The 20175-nt window shown below is 47.8% G+C and overlaps 1 protein-coding gene across 9 annotated transcripts in view; it reads right to left on the reverse strand.

Moving 5' to 3' along the window:
- Positions 1 to 20175, reverse strand: part of LOC147883531 (uncharacterized) — a 210081-nt gene that overhangs the window by 105107 nt on the left and 84799 nt on the right. For all 9 annotated transcript variants that reach the window (XR_015543789.1, XM_087399668.1, XM_087399669.1 and 6 more), the window contains 2 exons: positions 11436 to 11512; positions 11297 to 11340 (listed from right to left, as the gene is read on the reverse strand). Coding sequence is in view for 8 of the 9 variants with exons in the window: in XM_087399668.1 (XP_087255794.1) it covers positions 11297 to 11340; positions 11436 to 11512 (121 nt within the window). In the remaining variant the exon portion in view is untranslated. The remainder of the gene's footprint in view (positions 1 to 11296; positions 11341 to 11435; positions 11513 to 20175) is intronic.

Consider the following 20175-nt stretch of genomic DNA (forward strand, 5'->3'; position numbering starts at 1 on the left):
AGGGCAAAGTCGTTGGCAACCTCCTGAACCCGAGATGATTGTTGCTCTGTCAGGATGACGCGGTAGGCATCTGGAGAGGGAGGGTCCGACTGGGCCTCCGGTTCCGGGCAGGGAGCCGCCATACCGCCAAACAAACTGCGAGGCTTCCGATGAAGAAGAGACTGCCACCCAGAAAAAGGGGGGATAGATGCGGGAGGGTGGAGCCTGGGTGTGAGGAAGACGGATGCGGAGGCGAAAAGCGGGAAGGATGGAGGGCGGAGGGCGGAGGAAGCGGGACGGGAGGCCGGGAAGCGGAGGTGTCGCGGGATGGAGGAGTGAGGACGGAGAGCGGGTGAGGTGAGGAGGCGGGAGCGGGAGCGGGGGAGAGGCGGAGCGGGGGGCAGGAGCGAGAGGGGGGCGGAGTGGAAGAGCGGGGCGGAGGGGACGGGGTGGAGCGGAAGGGGGGGGGGCGGGGGCGGAAGGGCGGGGTGGGGTGGAGAGGGCGGGGTGGAGCGGAAGGGCGAAGGGGTGGGAGGGGGCGGGGGTGGTGTGGCGAGGGGCGGGGGGGCGAAGCGCGGGGGCGGGGAGGGGCGGAGTGGGCGGCGGGGAGGGTGGAGCGGGGAGGCGAGGGGGGGGTGAGGCGAAACGGCGAGGGGAAGGTGGGCGTAGCGAGGGGGAGGCGGTGTGAAGCGGGGGTGAGGCGGAGGTGCGAGGGAGTGAGGGCGGAGAGGCAGCGGCGAGGGGGTGAGGCGGAGGTGCGAGGGGGTGAGGGCGGAGAGGCAGGGAGTGAAGCGGGGGTGAGGCGGAGGTGCGAGGGGGGGGCGGCGGCAGCGGCGAGGTGAGGAGGAGGAGCTAAGGGAGGTAGAGGTGCAGGAGGGAAGGGGGAGGCTCGCAGAAGCTCTCAGAGACCACCTTTGACTTTTGCGGATACCGCCCGATTGTCCTTGGTCACACTCTTTTGCTTCAGTTGCGCCTGGTTGATCTCTGGAAGGAATTACAGCCCATGCTTCCAGGTTATACCTTTCAGCATAATGCTCAATCTTCTTATCGGGCACGCTTGGACAGATGGTATCAGATTGATCCATAGCATTGTGATGCCTTTACTTGTCAAATTTGGGTTGATCATGCTTTCACACATTCGGATCATGCTCCTCTTTGGTTGAGGCTTTCCTTACATGGATTTCCCACTGACAGATTGCCTTGCCGAAGGCTTTTGCTAATTAATAATAGTTATCTGGAGCATGCTGACTTTAAAGCCTTGGTCTCTGATGCTATTCAGCCTCTCTCTCGTCAGATACGCATTGGTTTGAATTATGCCTGGCAAGCTTTTGTTGCTCGGATGCAAGCAGTTATTCGAGATTATGGCAAATCCTATATGCAAGCCACAAGGGAGACTGTAGCACATGCCAAATTTACACTCTTTTAGAACTTCAAGATAGGCTTGAGGATTGGACTCTCCATTCTTCCTCTTCTTCAGCCCATCCTTTGAGAGTTTGACTGAGCTTGCTCATCTTCGCCCTTTGTCTTCAAAGGAAAGCATGCTCTTATGTGTGGAAGGGGAGAGTGAGAGCACACCCACACACACAAGCAGGATAAGACACAAGAAGTGTGGGGATAAAACGTATGTGTGTACCTCCCCTAGCACACAGTGAAGCTTTTATATGAAAGGATAAGGTTACAACACTAAGTACGGTGTACTTAGTGTACTTAACAAATAAAGTACTAAGTGTACTAACTGTACTTGGGTGGCCATAGAGCCTTTACCCCAACAACCTCCCACTTAAAGGCAATATGCCCTCAAGTAAAAATGAATGAGGCTCAACCTATACCCATCAACTGTCGGCAATGTGCAAACCGCTCTGCAGGCAAGCCTTTTGTCAACAGATCTGCTGGATTATCATCTGTGTGAATCTTGACAAGCTGAATCAGCTTATCATCTATCACCTCCCTGATGAAGTGATACTTCACATCAATGTGCTTTGTCTTTGCATGAAAGACAGGATTGTGTGCCAACTGAATAGCACTCTGACTGTCACAATGCAACAGTGGAATATCACCTGTAATGCCCAAATCTCCCACTAGCCGAGATAACCATAAGGCCTCCTTGCATGCCTCTGTGGCTGCAATATATTCAGCTTCCGTAGTAGACAAGGCTATGCACTACTGCATCCTTGACATCCATGACACTGCACCTCCAGAGAATGTATAAACATAACCGGTAGTAGACTTCCGGTTATCGGGATGACCAGCAAAATCTGAATCCACATAACCATGCACCTTTGCATCTCGCTTGCCAAAGCATATGCACAACTCCTATGTGCCCTTCAGGTATCTCATGATACCTTTCACTGCATTCCAATGCTTCTTGCCTGGATTTGCCATATACCTGCTAACCACTCCCACTGCAAACGCAATATCAGGTCTGGTAGCAACCATGGCATACATGAGACTGCCACAAGCTGAAGCATACGGAATCTTGGCCATTTCAGCCCTATCAGCATCTGAGTGTGGGCTGTCCATTGCACCGAGTTTCACATACGGAGGCAATGGAGAACTAAGGGTTTTCCCCCCCTCCATATGAAACCTTTGCAATACTTTGCCAATATATTCGGTCTGAGACAAATACAACAAACGCTGTCCCCTGTCTCTCCGTATCCGCATTCCCAGTATGTGATTTGCATCACCAAGGTCCTTCATATCAAAGGCCTCATGCAATCTTTTCTTAAGATCATCAAGCTCCTTACGAGCTCTACCAGCAATAAGCATGTCATCCACATATAAAATGAGAATGATTAAGCTGCCATTTGCAGCCCTTTTGGTATATAAGCAGTGATCGTCACTTCTCCTGAAACCATGGGACTTCATGAAGGTATCAAATTTCTTATACCATTCCCTTGGTGCCTGTTTCAGCCCGTAAAGGCTCTTGTTAAGCTTGCATACAAGTGACTCCTTGCCCTTGACTGCAAATCCTTCTGGCTGCTGCATGTAGATCTCCTCATGAAGATCACCGTGAAGAAAGGCTGTCTTCACATCCATTTGGCATAATTCCAAATTCTCACATGCAACCAAAGCAAGTACAATCCTGAGTGTGGTCATCTTAACCACTGGAGAAAAGATCTCATCAAAATCAACACCATACTCCTGCTTAAAGCCCTTGGCAACCAACCTGGCTTTATACCTTGGCTTAGCTCCAAGTGTGACTTTCAATCTATACACCCACTTGCATGGTAGTACTTTCACGCCCTTAGGCAACTGCACCAATTCCCAAGTACCATTTTTATGGATATTGTCCATTTCAGACTTCATGGCTAGTTCCCATAGCCTTTTATCATGCATTTGCACAGCTTCCTTGTAACAGGAAGGTTCTCCACAATCTGTAAGCATAATAAAATCTGCTCCTGGAACAAATCTGTCTGGCGGTTTCATTTGTCGAGTGGACCTTCGGACCCATTGGTCTTGCTGTCCAACTTGCTGCTCATCTAAAACAGGTTGCTGTTCTAGTAGATCAGGCTGCAGAATTATGCCTGGGAGGTCTTCCAAAGGTGGCATGTCCCGTAGTACATCTTCCGCCACTGCGGGCTGTCCATTTGGACCTGCTGCAGCATCATGCATTGGCTGATTACGCTGCTGTTGTGGCTGATTTGCAGCCTGCCTGAATTGTACAGGATATCCCGAGTCATCAATGTCAACCTCTGAAGCATCAGAAGGCTTATCTGCTGCCTTAAACATACATGACTCATCAAATAAGACATCATTGCTGCGTATTAGCTTCTTATTCACAGGATCCCATAGGCGGTAACCCATCTCACCACTGTCACCATATCCAAGAAAAATGCATTTAAGAGACTTAGGATCAAGCTTGCTGCGATTTTCTCTGCGTATATGCACGTACGCAGTGCAGCCAAAGACCCTCAAGTGCTTATAGGAAGGAGGTTTTCCTGTCCAAAGCTCCTCTGGCACTCTGCCATCTAGTCTTTTATTTGGTGACCTATTGATGAGGTGTACTGCTGTTTTTACAGCTTCAGCTCAAAATCCATGAGGTAAAGCAGCATGTGACATCATAGAGCGAGACTTTTCCTGTATGGTTCTATTCATACGCTCTGCAATGCCATTTTGCGCTGGACTGTAAGGAGCAGTGAGTTCCCTTTTAATACCTCTAGCATCACAAAATGCATTGAATGCATTAGACATATACTCCCCACCGTTATCTGACCGCAAAGCCTTCAGTGTTCTGCCTGTTTGGTTCTCAACCATAGCAAGCCATTTCTGGAACACTAGAAAGACATCACACTGTTTTATGCACTTTAAACTTCAGTAAAATGACTGTTTACAGTCCAAAAAATTGACTCCGGACAGTACCCGACTGTACTTTCTAGTACAGCAACAGAAATTGACTGTATAACTGTCCAAAACTGTCAGAATTAGACTTTCTCTTGCCTCTATAACTGTGTTACATAGTTTAGAACTTGAATGAGGCAAAAGCCCCTTGACTAGAAGCCAATTTTGAAGATTTTAGTGCATACACCGCTTTCCCAAAGCTCCACTGATCACATAAAGCATCTAGGTGTTTCCCCCAACACTGATATGCATAACAATGTCAAAAGCCCCAATTCATACGCATCTGCCACTGTCCCGTAAGTCATAAAATGCATCAAATCCTTGCACAAATCAACTCCAATCAGGAGGATATACGCAAATAAGTGCGTGTATAAGCCAATGCTTGGCTGTGGCTACAAAGCCCCTTGATTCCACAATTCAAAAAATGAGAATCTCTCTCACATAGGAGGCATAGATCTGCATATCTACCTCACTGACAACAGAAGGAACCAAAAAAACGGGTGAAGCGAGCTGCTATACGATCGTGAACGTCTCCGAGCTCTCCGGCGATGGCGATGGCGATGGCGAGGACCTGCACCTGTGGCCACTTGTGGCCCTAATGGCGGATTTGCTAGCGCCACCTGGGGCGCTGGTAGCGCCGCTGCTGGCGCCTATGGCGCTGGTGGCGACGCTGGTGTCGCTAGTGGCTGCTGGTGGCGACGCTGGCGTCGCTGATGGCTGCTGGCCGCTGGCTGGCGCCGGTAGCTGCTGGTGGCGCCGATGGCGTCGCTGGTGGCCGCTGGCCGCTGGCTGGCGTCGGTGGCCTTGGCGCTGGCGTTGCCAATAGCCTTGGCGCTGGCGTCGCCGGTGGCCTTGGCCCTGGCGACGAATGGTCTCAAAGGCTGCTAGCGTAGCGCTAGCAGCTGAAGGTGCGCTGACGGCGCTTTCTTGCAAGCTGTCGCTGCTGTCGCCGCTGCCTAGCGATGGCTGTTGGTGCTGCCTAGCGATGGCTGTTGGTGCTGCCTTGGCTGCTGGTAAGACCCACGTTTGGGCACACCCACGAATAGGCTCTGATACCAGTTGTGGAAGGGGAGAGTGAGAGCACACCCACACACACAAGCAGGATAAGACACAAGAAGTGTGGGGATAAAACGTATGTGTGTACCTCCCCTAGCACACAGTGAAGCTTTTATATGAAAGGATAAGGTTACAACACTAAGTACGGTGTACTTAGTGTACTTAACAAATAAAGTACTAAGTGTACTAACTGTACTTGGGTGGCCATAGAGCCTTTACCCCAACATTATGTCAGGCTCAATTCTCTCTTCAATCTAATGATCGTCGAAAGCTTGCTAAATGGGAAACTCGATCCAAACAACAGGCATTTTTGGATAAAGGCTGCTCTTCCAAGCAATTTTTTAAGAGTTTACACTACAAAAGACAGGCTGCCAATATCTGTCGGATCCGGATGCCTGATGGTTCTTGGTCAACATCTCGTTCAGAGCTTGCTGATTTGTGTGTGCAACACTTCTCCACTCATTTTGGGCATCTGGATACTCTTTCTCCTCGGGTCGTGTCTGCACATCAGCTTCTTTTGCAGCATGTTCATCCAATTCTGTCTGACGCTCAGGCTTTGGAACTTGAACATCCCTTCACTGAAAGGGAATTGTCTGATGCACTGAGATCCTGTGGCAGATGGAAAACCCAGGATGGGACGGTCTCACTGTTGAATTTTTTCTTGCATTCTGGGATCTTCTTAAATTCACCTTGCTGCAAATGGTAAATACAGCATGGCAAAATCAGCGGATGCCTTTGTCATGGAAAAAGGATCTTCTCAAGCTGATTCCAAAAAAGCAGCTATGTGACTCACTGGGTGATTGGAGGCCAATCACACTCATGCCAGTCATTTACAAGATCATTGCCAAAATGGTGGTTGATCGGATTAAAGGTTATTTGCATGATGGGTTGCATCCCTCCCAATATGGCTTTGTTCCACGTTGCCATATCACAGATAACATTGCCAATGCTTATATTGGGATTGAATATGCCAAATACACGCAGCAGGATGTTCTACTCTTGCAGGTAGATATTGCAAAAGCCTTTGACATAGTTCAATGGGATTTCATCTCGCAAACTATGCGAGCTTTGGGGTTTGGACAAAAAATGCAGCAGGTTATTTACTGGCTTTACAGAGATAGCAATGCGGCTTGCATTATCTCTGGGGATATCTCTGATGAGTTAACTCTTCGTTGTTCGGTCCGCCAGGGATGCCCTCTCAGTGCTTCACTGTGTGCCATTGCTACTCATCCTATGCTGAAATATATTGATCATCTTGTGGCTACAGGATCACTTCATGGCTTGGAATTGGATGCTAATCGCAGCATGGTTGCTCAAGCTTATGCTGATGATTCTTTCTTTACCCCGAAGAATACGCCCCATGATCTTGGAGCCTTGATGCAGGCCCTCTCTATTTATGGTTTGGCAGCTGGTCTTCATGTTAATTTTCAGAAGTCTAAGCTGCTCCCTTTGCATTCCAAGGACTGGCACAGTCTATTATGGCCCGGGGATATCATTCCACACACTCAGTTTGTTTGTCATCTTGGTTACCCATTAAGGTGGGAACTCACTCGTCGACAACAAACTGATTGGGTTTTGGCTAAGCTTCGAAAAAAGCTTGAGTATTGGAAACTGGCAACCTGGCCTTTGCACGTTCGTCTTCGAATAGTGCAGTCCATCCTTGTGGCATATATTCAATTTTACTTGCCATTGATCATGTTCACTAAGGTAGATCTTACATCTTTCATGTCTGTCTTTATGGAACTCTTCTGGCGATCCAAACATGGCAGAAAAAGTCTCAGGCTGCTTTCGATGCATCACATTTGTTCTCCCAAGATGCATGGTGGATCGAACATCACGGATATTCATGTGCATATTCTTGCCCACAGGGGAAAAATGTTGCTGCAATTTCTGCAAGGTGATCAGCCTTGGGCTCTTATGATTAGGACTCTGGTCACTCATATCAGTATTTCTGCGTTTGGTCATTGGCAACTCGATCACTGGGATTTCTTTTTTGGCTGCACTGATGGCGCTTTGCCTGGATGCCCTTTTGTCTCCCGCTTGCTTCTTGACTGGAAGCATGTTCTTTCTCATCTGGAATGGAATGGACGGCAATCTTTGCTTGGGAATTCTTTGAGAGCTGAAAGCATTCACTGGTCGAAAGTCTTTCAGCCTCCCTTGGCTTTACATGAACCTCGACGTTTCTACTTTGTCTCGTTTAAAGGCATCACCTCAGTTGCTGATGCTATAGATGATGCTGGTACTGTGCTCCTATTTGTTACGGGCTTAATCTCCTTATTTTCTGAAAAACACGTTTGGTACCTTCCTTTAGCTCAATTAAAAAAGAATGGAGGCGGGCTATAAATCCAACAAAGAAGAACTCTCATAAAGGTACAATTAAGCTGATGTCTATCTCAAAGTTGCCGGATCTTTTACCTGCTATAGAAGCCTGGCATAAAGGAAAGGGTTTTGGAGAGGCCTATATAGATGGGGGTGCACAGATTTGTGAGATTACCCAGGCTTGTGTAGAGAGATTAGGATTAAAGATATCCCGCTCCTCTAGTTATCGCATCAAAATGGCAAACCACTCCAAGGTGAAGACTTTAGGGATAGTACCTGGCTTGGAGGTACTTTTCTCTAGCAGCCACTACATATGGATTGGGCTCTCATTATCGTCCTTTGTGGCAACAAATTACTTCTATGCTTTCACCCTTTTGGAACTCCAAGACCGATTGGAAGATTGGACTTTCACTTCTCCAAGGTCCTCTTCTCGTCCTCTGAGGCTATCTCAGATTACTGTACCTGCATTGTATAAAATCCTTTTGCCTCAACCTTGGGTTTCAGAGAGAGGTGATTCTGTTTGGCGAATGCATCGCCCAGCCAAGTGGTGGAGGAAAAGATTACAGCAACTTTGGGCCTATAAAGTACCACTTCGGCAACAAGTTTTCTTTTGGCGAGTTCTTTTGGGAGTGTTTCCATCTGGACAGCTATTAGCTCATCGACACATTGCTCCTGCACTTTGCCATAGATGTTCTGCTTCTTCGGAGACTGTGCCGCACTTGTTTTGGCATTGTCCGTGCTCTCGTGAGTTTTTTGATCTGCTTCGACAGCGCCTGCGAGTGAGATTCCCATCTGTTCTGTTTGGGAAGTTCTTCTGGCTATTTGGGTTTCATCCATCCAGACCGGAGTTTCATCTTTTCTTCGTTTGGGTTCGCTATTGCGCACTACGGACTTTATGGACATAGAGGAATTGTAAAGTCTTTGGTGATCCTATTTTCTCTCTGTTTGGCTTTTTTAGGCGTTCTCTGCAGCAATCTTTCTTTGATTGCTTGCAGACCCGCTGCATAGATCATGAGGTCTTTTTGGCATATACTGAAATTTTCAGTTGATGTAATTGTAGCACCTTTTTTTGAGGTTGCTACTCATATAATATAATCAATCAATGATTTCACCCAAAAAAAAAAAAAGTGTGCATGCGTGTGTGTGTGTTTTTTTTTTTTTGGGGGGGGGGGGGGGGACGCTGTGTACATACGTATGACAGACACAAACACAAACACAAATACACACATAAAGCATAGTCTTTGCCACAGGAATGTAAGAGCCAAAGATTAGGAAGGCCTCCACATAGAATGTCTTGCACATGGCTACAAGACCTTGCCTACAATATTGGCCCGACTAGTAACGAACTGATTGGCTCTAGTTTCCCTTTGCTTGGCACAAAATTCCATCATATCCATCCTCACGGTGGGGGATCCCATAGATCAATCTACCGAACAATCATTATTGGTCATACAATGGACAACGTTGGGTTTCCTGACATTGGCTCTACATCAAGACAGGACAACATCAAAGCCATATCACTCCTAGAGAGCACAGCAGGTTTTGCAACCTCAAGGTAGTCAACTCAAAGCAGTACTTCAGTTCCAAAGCCCTGCATATGCAATTAAATTCTACACTACAGCTTCTTCAGGAGGTTCACAATTACTTGTCATTTCATCCACCACTTGGACCAAAAAGGGTAGCAGTCCTTATCCTTTGGCTATTGGCTCAATCCGAAGATCACACCCAAGCTCACGTCCCTAATGTTCTCACATTCAGCAGAAGAAGTTGTACGCACCAGTCCATCTCAGCACGGTAAGCTCTATAGATCACTGCCATCTTGGCCCTAGAGGTCATGACCTCCATACTAGGGCTTCCTTGCAAGCACGACAAGAAGGGGCACTTTGACCTTTGAGGAGATCTCGAGCCTCCTTCAGAGAAGTGACCACTACTTGTGTGCTGATAACTTTCTCCCCCTCTTGCCTCCACAAGAGGTTTGAGTTCTATGCTGGGTCATATGTATATGATTACAAAGGGAGAACACCAAATATGTCACTAACACACCATACGATCTTGTACTACTGTATCTAGGCTTGGGAGAAGCCCTGGTTCTCCCATTGGATGAATGAGGGGAAGTGAAGAAACCTCCAACAAAACAAAATCAAAGAGGGAAAAAATTCAAAGTTCGATAGATTCTGTCTATGGGCAGTGATGGACTATTATGTACTGTCAATTTTGGATGTCCACAAATGCTGATTTCATTCCGTCAAGGAGAGGAACAGTGAAAACCATAAGCTCTCATAGTCATATGTTTATTTTAATCTTTCCTTCGGGCATACACAGGTCCAGTATGCCCAAACAGTTGACGACTCTCTCAAAATAAACTTTGAAGTGGATAATACATCTCCTTTCGCCAGCCCTGAGGTTGGAGTTGGAATTTTCTCCATGAGCATAAAGCCAATATGCAGTTTGCGAGAAATCAGGCAAACTTCTTTACGGTCTCACATTTTGGTCTGGTGTCCTTAGCACTATAGGAGGGACATGCATTTCTGTTTCAGCTCAATTCTCCCTCTAGTTATTGTAGGACATAATGCTATCATCCCGTATAGAGCTCAATGGATAATTACTTCGCTTGATGGGCGCAAGATTGGATTTCTTAATTTGTGTGCACCTAACAACAGAGGATTGTGTATTTGGCTTTGGAAAGAATTGGACTCATGGATGATCCAAGGTGACTTCAACAGGGTGGAGATGCCTACAAATAAAGCACCGGGAAAACAGAAGAAGGCATCCTACACTTCTTGCTCCTATTTTCTTGGGACATATGAGGCCCATCCATCCTCGGGTGGACAGATTTTATGTTGATGATTGGGCAGTAGATAGAAACTCTACTGTTTGTATTGCCCCAGGTCCGATCATTTTCCAGTTATTCTCAATGCTATGAACCTCTTCATTTGCCCTTGTTGCTCAAAAACTGAAAAATTGGACGACAGCGTCTCACGAGCTGTGGAAGGATGATGCATGCAATCTTGTATTCCCTCCTCAGGTGGTGTTTGGCAAGGCAACTTCAGCAGATATTAGGATGCCTTCTTCACAGCTTAGGTAGCTATTGTGAGAGCTTGGTGTAGCTTGAGACGTTCAGTGACATCCTTACAAAATGAGATTCATAGACAGCCCATTATGTGGAATGAATCTATTCTAGGCATCATGGCATGCCTCTTGGAACCTTTGCATTGGCCCAAGTGGGACAGAGGTCCTGCTTCCTCCATGAGACCTTTAAAGGCCTCTAAAGACCTTTCAGAGGACCAAAGAATTCATGTGGTATGCCATTGCAATGGGAGTCACACGTGTGATACATCATGATCAGTGTGATTCAATGCCTTAAAATGGCCATTGGCAACCAGCGCATTAGCCTGCTCCCGTAGCAACAGCTTAGAAACAGCACATTAGAAATTGCAAGCACACGAGTACAAGAACTGGACTACTTCAACCTTATCTGATTCTTTGACATTCATGAGGCATTATCTCTTTATTATTGAAAGAAGCATAATTTCCAGCATTCAATTTCTCAAGGAAACATCACCATGGATATGAATTTGAGCATCACATGTGATCCTATACTTGCCTCATCAGCCCAAGCTGGAATCAACCGCATTATTCGCTCAACATCTGCAGTATAACATCCAGAAATAGAGTTAAACGAAATCAAAGACAGGAAGCTGAAAACTGCACAGTGATGGCCTACAACTAACTGCCTTTCATACCTGCTGATGATTCTTGATTTGCAGGAAGACCAATCTGGCCAGGATGCATAGGAGGGCTTGCTTTTCGGATCACATTACTGATAAAAATAATATGAAAAGAATTAAGAACAAAATTTTAGCAAACATAAGCACAAATACTAGAAAAAGAGCCACGTATTATATGAGCACACTCGCATAATTTTTAGGTGACTGTATCTGTATACCTCCCTTTTTAAAAACTTTCAGAGAAGCAAACACAGTGGATAATAGGCTTGATTTCACCAATCAACAGCACAACTGAAGGGAACAGCATGAAAAGCAGCTAATGCAATCTGCATAACCCATTTTGTACAATTTTAAAGCAATAATAAGCATTTCCGTACAATTATAAAAGCAATCACAAAAATGAGATTTCATTTGCACAGCCCAATATCGATAGGAGGCAAAACTAATGGATAAAGTACACAATTTTGGCCTACTGACAGCACCAGCAAACAGCTTCGAAAGAAGTTGAACAGGCATAAAACCCCTCACAAATCTTCCTATTTGTAAGGTGAAAACCCATGGAAGTTTGCACTGTACAAAAAAGATGTAAAGGAATTAAAAATACTTAGGCTCATTTTACGCTTTTCAAGATGAATCTAGTGCTGCAAATTATAAGATCTGGGTTCCATAAGAGTTGCCTGAGGTTCTTCAGGCTGTCGTGCTCAAAAAATCCTCTCTGATTCTGGAAGAATTCAAGAACGATTTTTATAGTTGTAGTCCTTTTTGTACATTAATGCAACATTTGTGCACACATACTAAAGACTCGTGCATGAGGATTGCAATTTTTTGCAGTATATGGGTGTTTAGAGAAAGTTTGTCTCATAAAGCACGAAGCTAATAAAAAGACAGTGATATAAGATTATCATGCTAACAGATGGGAAGAAAAAATGCTGCTCATTCAAGAACTAACTGCATACAAATGAGCTAACTTAAAAGTCAGACCTCTAGACATCACCCTGTCTCAACCACGGTTCACTACCTCTCACTCATATTTGGAAACGATCCTGGATGGTGTTGACTATCAGAAGGTCAAAGGAGAATTATCAAGGATCCTTGAACTTGACAGGAATGTTGACATGATGATGATCATGTCCGGAGAACGTAGAAGGTATAGAACTACAAATAGTTGTACTCTGTAAAGGGAGAGAGCGAGAAACAGTGAGGAGTGGGGATGGGGCTAGAGTTATGAACAATGGACGGTGCAAAGTGGGAGGGATCGATTGAACAAAAGAGGCCCATGAGGGGTGGTGAAATAAGAGAACCCAAGGTGGCAAGGAGCTTGAGGGTGGTAGAGAACCCAGGGTGGCAAGGAGCTTGAGAGATGTGGTAGAGCAGGTGATGGGATGTCAGGACAACATCTTCACCTTTTGGAAGGCGTTGATTGGGCCCGGGACAAGTCTCAACCTATCACAATCCTTCTTCTAGATTTCAAGAAGGCATATGATAAGGTAGAGTGGTCCTCTTGGAGGGAACTATGCAAAGGATGGGGTTTTCTGATAGATGGATTCGAGGGGTTTCGGCTATGTATGCAGGAAGTGCCAACCAGATACTCATCTGCGGGTACATGGGGGACGTCTTTTCCTTTCTCGCTTGGTTCGGAAGGGCTGCCCGCTTGCTCCTTTTCATTTCCCCTTCGTAGCAGAGCTCTAGCTATTTTCTCTGTTCCTAGGCAGCAGGTCTCTCAGGGATGTGGCTCCCAATTCGCTAGGAGGAGCTATTATACTCAGAGTTTGCCAACGATATGGCACTCTCTAGAGGGCACTATAGAGAGCATGGAGGGGGCCTTGGGGGGCTTAGAGACTTACTGCGTGCCCTTAAGGGCCAGAATAAACTCGACCAAGTCAGTTGTTTTCCTCACGATGACTGACTTGGGCCAAGAGATCCATGAGTGGGGGGTGGCATCTGGGTTCTCATGGATTCTGAGAGGGAAACAACAAGGTATCTAGGCTACCAGGCAAGCATTGATATTTCATTAGAAAGAAAGAAAGAAAATTTATTAAAATCTTCGGAAGACCGATGGGTCTATGAGACTGTGAAAATCCTGATACAACAACCTATGGTAGTGGAGCTACTAAACGAGCATCCAATACCAATGCAAAATGCAAAAATGCAGAATGGTAGTACTAAGTCATAAGTACAACATAGTCGTGTCGATGGTCGACCGTATATCAATCTCAGCATCATCATCAATATCATCATCATCATCGGCAGCAGCAAGATATCACGATGGATGAGGCAATGGAGGCATGAAGTCGGCAATAGAGTGTTGTCGGCCACGCAGAGGTGCGGTCCTGGCACGTCTCCTGGTCATAGCTCTGCATCTGACCAGGGCTACTATGACCCCCATCCGTCGGGCTCCGACTCTAAATAAGGAGGGGATGTCTCCAAGTGTGATCTGTGTGTCGATCCTCTGTCTGAGCTGTCGGGTCATAGGCTTCGGGTCATGGTCATGTCGAGGCCTCGTCTCGTGGGGGTCCATTTGATCTAGCTGAAAGAACTCCGTGATAGAGCTCTGAGAGGGATCAACCAAGGAAGAAGTATGCTCCTATTTCCATGCTCGGAGTATCCTCTTGCGGTGTCTAAGTGCCACATGAATGAAACCTGCCAAACACCGCTAGTCTGGGTAGGAGAGGAAATGGGCCAAAATCCCATAACTATCCCTGAAGAGGAAGTGGAAACGCCCTCGGATCTCATAGTACACAGGACACCTGGAGATGAAATGCTCCTCTGTCTCAACCTCCTACATGTCACACAATGTGCATATGCACCTCTCCCTAGATAGTCACTCTACTCTGCTGCTCTTGATGCGAAATCTGTGTGAAGAGATCATGAACTGCCGAAGAGAGATGCTCAACGAGTGGGGTAGGTGAATCTACATGGCTCCTGGTGGGTCAATGAAACCCTCCACTGTGATATGTAAGAAGTAATCTCTGTACAAGCTAAACTTCACTGGGAGTTCACTCGGTCCCAACCAGGTCCGAAATGTATGTAGCTGTACTAGATCCTCACGGATAACCTGATTGACCTCGTGTGATAGAAGGGGAGAAAACGGAGCATCCATGCTCTACTGAAAGGGAGGTAATCTATCCATGTGGAGCCCCAGTCGCTCAAACCCTCTCTTTGTACGTGCATACCAGCATCTCTAGTCTCCTGTTGCTGCAAGTGCCATAGAAGAGGATAGAGCTATCCATGGTAGCCTGCTACGCCCCGAGGTGTAATCCCCATATTCCCTAACTCGGTACAGATACGTGACGACCTGAAATGCAGCATCTAGCTGTAAAGGGGGTGACCCAAACTCAGCCTGAATGATCTGGTGAGGAACGGATGGCTTACCACGAATCATCCATGATAACATGAGAACTTGTAGCCACTCCACACGGGCCCACTCTGTATCCGACAAGTCTGGCCCCCAACAAGGGCTGCCGTACATCCCCGCTGGGCGAACCAAGGAGTCAAAAAGCAACCCCTTGGTGCATCGATCCTGAAAGCGCGAGCGGAAGCACTGCCTCTATAGTCTAGCCAGTGAAGCATACCCTCTACTCAAGCGTGCCTACATCACTGGTCTCATAGTGAAGCTAGGTCTGGAGAAGATAACCCCAAGATAAGTGTATGATGAAACTATCTCAACAAGTGACCCCTCAAATGTGAACTGCTCCTGACGCATGATGGCTCGAGATGTATTGAAGATAATGACCTTGGTTTTACCTAGGTTGACCTTCAAATCATGAGACTCACAAAAGGACTGTAGTGCGTCTAGGTGTCTCTAGAGCCCCTCTGCTAAGGAAGACAAGAGAGCCACGTCATCTGCGTAGAGCAATATCTGGATCAACGTGCCCGCAAGAGAGCAACCTACACCCCCCTATGTCTGCATCACTGTCTCAAGCTCGTCAATGTAGAGGCCAAACAAGGTAGGCGACAAAGGACACCCTTGTTTTTTTTTTCCCCCCAAAAAAGAGACTTCTATTAAGTATTAAAGAAAACCGTTAAAGCAAGCTCCATACGGGAATACGGGATACACCATTCAATGCATGAAAAGCTCAAGAGCCAAAAAGACAGGATTGGGGCTGATAGTGCCATCTCAATCCGGTAGCAACCTCTGAGAAAAAGGGAGAACCTCTCCAAACTTGAAGAAATATAGTCCTCCTAGAAGAGGCTGCCTGTGAAGGGCCCTGCATGCTAGCCCATATGGCTATCAAAGTGTGAGCCGTGTCACTCCAAATACCCGTGAACACCTATGATGGGTGTATCCGGGTGTCATCCAAGGCCTCTGTGCATCTGGCTCTCCAAATGTGCCAAGAGGAAATGCTAGTCAAAATCTCCCAAGAGGTGTCCACTGAAACATGTGAAGCTCTGAAAGGAATATGTAGTACATCCCGAAGAGAGCAGGGCTCTATCACCTGTCGGCGGATCGAGAGTGCCCAAGAAGAAGGCTCACCCTCATAAAACACCTGGGGCCCAGTAAGGGATAACCATGCGACCGAGCCCCAACTCATGAAGAAAGGGGAAGTATGAAAAATGCTGAGTATCCGAGCAACTCCTTTCCAACAAATTCTTGCTTGATTGCAGTCCCAAAGGCAATGTCGCACTGACTCCTCTGCAGAATGGCAGCGAGGGCAAGTGGGATCAGCCCCAAATCGTGATCTCCACAGGTTCACTGCAATCCCTCAATGAATAGAAAGCCAAAAGAAAAGAGTGATCTTTCTAGGGATTTCCAAAAGCCTCATCCAGAAATTCCTGCGCAAATCTGCGGTGATGAAGAAGCTATCCCGATGGGGGGCTCCGGAGGGAATCCAACCTCTATTGCTCAGCTGAAATCTCCTGGCATTACCAACCGTGAAACGAAAGAAGGGAATCCCCCTCTCTCGGTGCCCATGATGTGTCCACTCCCACTCTCCTGGGTCCCACTACAAGCACCTAATAGGTGCACCTCCATATAACCACAACCTCCAGGATCCTAGGGCCAAGAGCAGAGGGTCGGGGTCTAAGTACCACTGCAAGCCCGCTCCATGGTCCACAAAACCAGCAAACCTGATAGGCTGAAAGGCAACCTCTAGAAGAATATCATCCGTGGATCTAGAGAGTATACCTCCATCCCCAACGTCAAAGACCAGAGCATCTTCCCCGAGACCTCGAAGAGCGATCACCTATAGAGGAACTGCTGTCCTCGAAAAAGCTCCCATCCAAGTGGTGGAAGCAATAGGCATCTCAACTATCCAATCCACCGGGATGGCTGCATCTATCTACTGAATCCTGCGTGCTACCCCTCTGAGGTGACTCACAGACTATAGCCTCTGATCCTCAGGTAGCCTGATAAAAGCCTTCCAAGTGCCTATTGTGTAGGTGGGGCCTCTCTCCCATCCAAACCACTACATATAATGCCCAGAGGTCTGCCATGCTCATCAAGTATACTATCGTTCCAAATGATCGGCTGCCTATCAATCTCTTCAAGGGTAGAGGGCGGAACCCTTCGAAGAGTGTTCCTCAAGCTCCCCAAAGCTTTGAGGATGGCAGTCATGAGAGGAGAGGCAAGAGACCTGAGAGAGGCGGAAGTAAAAATCCAGCGAGGGCTGTCCACCCAATCATCTCCTAAGGTAGGTGTGCAAGCCTGAATGCGTCCAAAAAAGAAATCCTTCCAAGGTTCCTGCCCAAGCATGAGTCCCCACACCACCACCTTACAAAGCAATGCCCTGCACTGTAAGTCCGGGTCAATGACATTAAGGCCTCCTTCCCAAGTAGGGAGAATAATGGTCTCCCAGGCCACCCACGCTGCAACATCTGCCGTGCCATCAAGTCCACTCCATAAAAAATTCATGACTGGTCTAATGAGCTGAGTGATACAATCCCTAGACCAGCACCAACAAGAACACACAAACCAGGCGGTGGCCAAGAGAACCTGGTTCACTACCACAACTCTAGAGGCAAGATCGAGTTTTGCTGAGCTCCAAAAAAGGAGCTTTTACCTTATACTCTCTAGTACTGGGCAAACTGCTATACTAGAGAGATGCCCAATCCTACTTGGCATCCCAAATATCTGATAGGAACACCCCTATGAATCCAAGAAAAGCCAATGTCAACTCCCCAGCCTGGAGTGTCCTCATCACTGATCCAAAAGCCAAAGGGTTTATGCCAATTAATGTGTGCCCCTGCAACTGAGCAAAAAATATCCAAGGCTGTCCGGAAAGAATCAAGTGATTGCGAAGAGGCCTCACTAAAAATAGCAATGTCATCAGCCAACTCATAGTCAAGTAGCTCCTGCTCCTATCTCAAGGGCAATCTCAACCCATAAAGCTCAGCCTGAGATCTAAGGAAGATACTCATAGCTTCTACCACAAAGAGAAAGAGGAAGGGGGCTAAAGGGCATCCTTGACCAACTGATATGAAAATCTGAAACCTATCAATGCATCATCTGACCAAACATCTTTGCCACTAAATCTGAACAAGAAGGCATCCCAAGCTGCTCTCTCGAGGGAATGAATACCGCCTTCTCTGCCCCTTGCTTATCAGAAGGTGCCTCAACCATGTTGAAGTCACCTCCAATAATCCACGAATTTCCAGTGTCAGCCCACGAGAGCAACTCTTTCCAAAACAAAACATGGTCGCCTCTGTTGTTCGAAGCATAGAGGTTAAGGAAACCAACCTTACATCCGTCAATCAAAAGTAGAACCCACTGGGCCCTGGAGGGGGTTATGGTACCGTGTCCAATTATCAAAGGGAGAATAGAATCTGAAACTGATATGCATGTACCTCCTCTGGTTCCCAAGGCAGGAAGCCAAAAAGTCCGGCCTGAAAGCAGCTTACCTAACTTGGAGCAATCTCTGACATCCAATTTGTGTTTCTGAAGAAAAAGCATATCTAGGGAACCACCTAAAAAACATGGATGGAGCTGTCTACAACGGCGATGAGGGATCCCGCCCAATCCCTGTATATTCTAACTGGCTATCCTCATCGGCGGGAGGAAGCAAGTTGGAATACCTTACCCAACCTGGCGGGGAAAAAGAACCCTCCACCGGAGCTGACCTCCTGCCATACACACAAGGTCCAAGGGGAGGAAAGTCCACAAGTGAGAGAGAGAAAGATCTCTTAAAAGGGATGCCGATAATTGGCTCTCTGAAAGTGGAAGGTACAAAATCATCATCTGGGAGGTCAGAGGGGTCCTCCAGAGCAGAAAAGGAGTTCCGCTGTGGGGAGGGGGTACGAAGGATTCCTACCGAAGCAACGAGAGAATGTAAGACCCCCTTCCCTCTATCCACAGAAGGAGGCAGCTGTACTGAGTCATGATCCAGAAGTGCTGCAGATGAGGTGCCAACAACCTGGGTTGCTAAGGAAGGTACAACCTAATCCTGGGGTGGAGTGGAACAAGGCTCCTGAACACTAGTCTCCTCCCGATGCTCCAAGAGGGTAGCCTTCGAAGCGGTGGATGTGTGATCTGAAGTAGAGGGCCTAACCGCGATCGGAACCCAACGTGGGCTAGAGGTGGTGCGGGGTGCAGGAGGGACTCACGTAGCCCTAGAAGGGGGGGGAGCCCATGTCTGAGGCGGTGCCTGTGGAGCGGTAGGTCCTGCTCCTGTTCTATGTCGTAATCTAGTACAAGATGGTTGCTTTCTGGGCCTCTTTTTCTTCTTTGGGCAATCTCTAGCGAAGTGTCCCGAGGATCTGCAAATCCTGCACTGGTCCTGTCGACCTGCAACCTCAAATCTCTGGCGGAAGAAGGACCCATCGGGTCGCTATAGCATGATGTGGTCATCTGAAATATCAGGGTACTGGACAATGATCCTAACCCTGGGTACCCCATCCATCCTGACCGCCTCAGCAGCCGAAGAGGGCTCGCCAAGAAGAGGGGGGATCTTCGCTACCACACCAAACCTCTCGCCAATAATTGAAAGAAGCCGGTGATAAACTGAGGGGAGACCAGGGAACCTGATGAAAACAGAAACTCCCTGCTTGTCCTCTTTAACTGGGTCAAAGCCCAGTTGAAAGGGAAACAAAAAAATCCTCCTGTATCCTAGAAATAGAAACCCGGCCTGTAGCAGGTCTCTCATGACGTCCGGGGAATCTAGGCACACCCGAAAGAAACCTCATCCCAACAAGCGAACATCCTTAAGGTGGGGAACAAGCTCCTGAGGAAGCGTCGCAAGCATCCAATCTCTAGCTTGTGACCTGGAGGGGTGGGAGCCACGGATGCATGCGAAGAAAGTCGTGGAACACTCATGCTCCAAATCCTTTTGCAACTGCTGTAGCTCGTCTTTTGAGAAAGAGACGGTTCTCGCAGCCGGTGTGGGCGGTAACGGATTGACTGAGTGGGAACCCATTCGTCAATCGAGGTGGAAAAGGCCGATTCAAACGCAAGGAAGAACTCCGTCCACTTTCCTGTAGCCCAGGAGACCCCTAAAGGATAAAAGGGTACTCCGGATGAGGGAAGAGGGTGAAAGGAAGCAGGGAGAGAGGGGATGAGCAAAGGAGGAGTCAGCAAATAGGGGGGGCAGCAAGAGGAGAGGGAGAGGAGAGGAGGGGGGGATAGAGGAGAGGAGGAGTGGAGGAGAGGGGGGGGGGGGGGGGGGGGGGCGGGGAGAGGTGGGGGGAGCAGCAAGTAGGGGGGAGGGGAGGGAGAAGGCAGCGCGCGGGGGGAGGCTGCAGCAGAAAGGGGGGGGAGTCGAGGGGGGAGGCAGGGGTAGGGGGGAGGGGAGGGAGGAGAAGCAAGGAGGGGAGGGAGGAGGTG

This window comes from Dipteris shenzhenensis, chromosome 28 (assembly GCF_047967505.1).
Source record: "Dipteris shenzhenensis isolate YYH24624 ecotype China chromosome 28, Dip_SZ_1.0, whole genome shotgun sequence".
Taxonomy (NCBI): Eukaryota; Viridiplantae; Streptophyta; class Polypodiopsida; order Gleicheniales; family Dipteridaceae; genus Dipteris; species Dipteris shenzhenensis.